Source organism: Euleptes europaea, chromosome 1, assembly GCF_029931775.1.
Source record: "Euleptes europaea isolate rEulEur1 chromosome 1, rEulEur1.hap1, whole genome shotgun sequence".
Taxonomy (NCBI): Eukaryota; Metazoa; Chordata; class Lepidosauria; order Squamata; family Sphaerodactylidae; genus Euleptes; species Euleptes europaea.
In genome coordinates, this window is record NC_079312.1 from 3,236,106 (window position 1) to 3,237,972 (window position 1,867).

General features: G+C 45.9%; 1 protein-coding gene across 1 annotated transcript; it reads right to left on the minus strand.

The window, feature by feature from the left end:
- Positions 1 to 241: 241 nt before the first annotated feature.
- Positions 242 to 1,367, minus strand: LOC130481831 (zinc finger protein 239-like). The gene has a single exon (XM_056854617.1). It carries the CDS (start codon positions 1,334 to 1,336, stop codon positions 308 to 310), a length of 1,029 nt encoding a protein of 342 aa, XP_056710595.1. The 5' UTR covers positions 1,337 to 1,367; the 3' UTR covers positions 242 to 307.
- Between the last annotated feature and the right edge of the window lie 500 nt (positions 1,368 to 1,867).

Sequence of the window (1,867 nt, forward strand, 5' to 3'; positions counted from 1 at the left end):
GACCTTTAATGGCATAACAATTATTACAAAAACATTTGTACTCAGTCTCCTCCCACCCCAAAAAGGGACCCTAAGTGATTTACAATACATGGTATACAACACAATGGCAACCTTTCCCTAGCTTCACCTCGGAGTCTGGTATTGTACACGTGATTCATAAAGTGAACATTACTCCATCTTTCCTGCTTACCCAAAGGTTTATAAATATGTCCACTGTTACAAGAACTTGGCTTTTTTCTTTCCCCTATGCAGCGTGGCTTAGCTAGCTTCCTTGAACCAACAGGAGCTCTTTCCTCCGCTGGCAGCTTTACAAGGTTCCAGCTGGGTATTCAGTTTGCATCATGCTTGGTTCTGTAGCAGTTTGGAAGTACATAGTCTTGTCCAACAGCTGGCGTAAGATCAGAGGAGACTGGTTAGATGCAAACGGTTCCTCTCCCATGTGGATTCTTTGATGGGAAGTAAGGTTTACTTTCTGATTAAAGCTCTTTCCACACTCGGAGCATTGGTACGGTTTCTCCCCTGTGTGGATTCTGTTATGCAAAGTCAGGGTACCATTCCGGTTGAAGCTCTTCCCACACACCAGGCACGTATAAGGTTTCTCCCCAGTGTGGATTCTTAGATGTGATGTGAGGTGGTCCTTTTTCCGGAAATCCTTGCCACACGCTGGGCATTTATGAGGTTTCTCCCCCATGTGGATTTTTTGATGGGGAGGAAGGCTTGAGCTGTGGCTGAAGCTCTTCTCACGCTCTAAGGACTGATACAGTTTCTCTCTTGTGTGCATTACTTGGTGCAAAGTCAGAGTTGTGCGCCGGCTGAAGCTCTTCCCACATTCTGGGCATGTGTACGGTTTCTCTCCTGTGTGGATTCTCTGATGCGAAGTCAGATCAGTGCTCCACCTGAAGTTCTTCCCACACTCAGAACATGTGTATGGTTTTTCCCCCGTGTGCACTCTCTGATGGGCAGCCAGGTGGTCCTTCTTTCCAAAGTTCTTGCCACACTCCAAACATTTATACGGCTTCTCCCCAGTGTGCACTTGGAGATGGTAAGTAAGTTTTCTGTTGTGACTGAAGCTCTTTCCACACACTGAACACACATACGGTTTTTCCCCTGTGTGGGTTCTTTGATGGGAAGTGAGGTTTGTGCTCCACCTGAAGGTCTTCCCACACTCCAAGCACTCGTATGGCTTCTCTTCAGAATGAACTGTTTGATGTCTCTTGTGGCTGGATTTCTCAGAAAAGGTCTTCCCACACTCCAGACATTTATATGGTTTCTCCCCACCCTGGTTTTCATCCTGCCTTCTTGCTACTGTTTGACTCTCAAAGGTTTCTTCCCTCATTCCAGGATTGTCTCTGGTTACCGAAGCCACAAATGGCTCCCTAGAATTTCCACTGCCTGGCCCACCACCTTCTGGACAAAAAAGAGAAAATCTGTTCGGGAGACAAACTGAGCATCTAATCAGGTAATCAGCCCTAATGATCAACCTTTACCCATGGAAACCCCTCACTCCCTCATTCACCAGGTTTACCTGAACAAGGTCATGAATGGAGTATTCATGGTGGATCTGCCGGGCCAAGCCTCATTCTTGTCTTTAATTTCAGAGAGCAATGGTGTTGGTCAGTAGAGGAACCGCTAGATTTAAGTCCAGTAGCACTTCAGAGACCAACAAGATTTTGGGGGTATAAGCTTTTGAGAGTCAAAGAGTCCCTGATGTGTCCGACAAAGTTAGCTTTGACTCTCAAAAGCTTATACCTCCAAAATCCTGTTGGTCTCTATGGTGCTACTCAAATCTAGGACTCAAATCTAGCTAGTCTTTTATGTAGTCACTGAGAATTGTCTGTTTCCTCTTCTTCAGACTCAATGGCTGAAG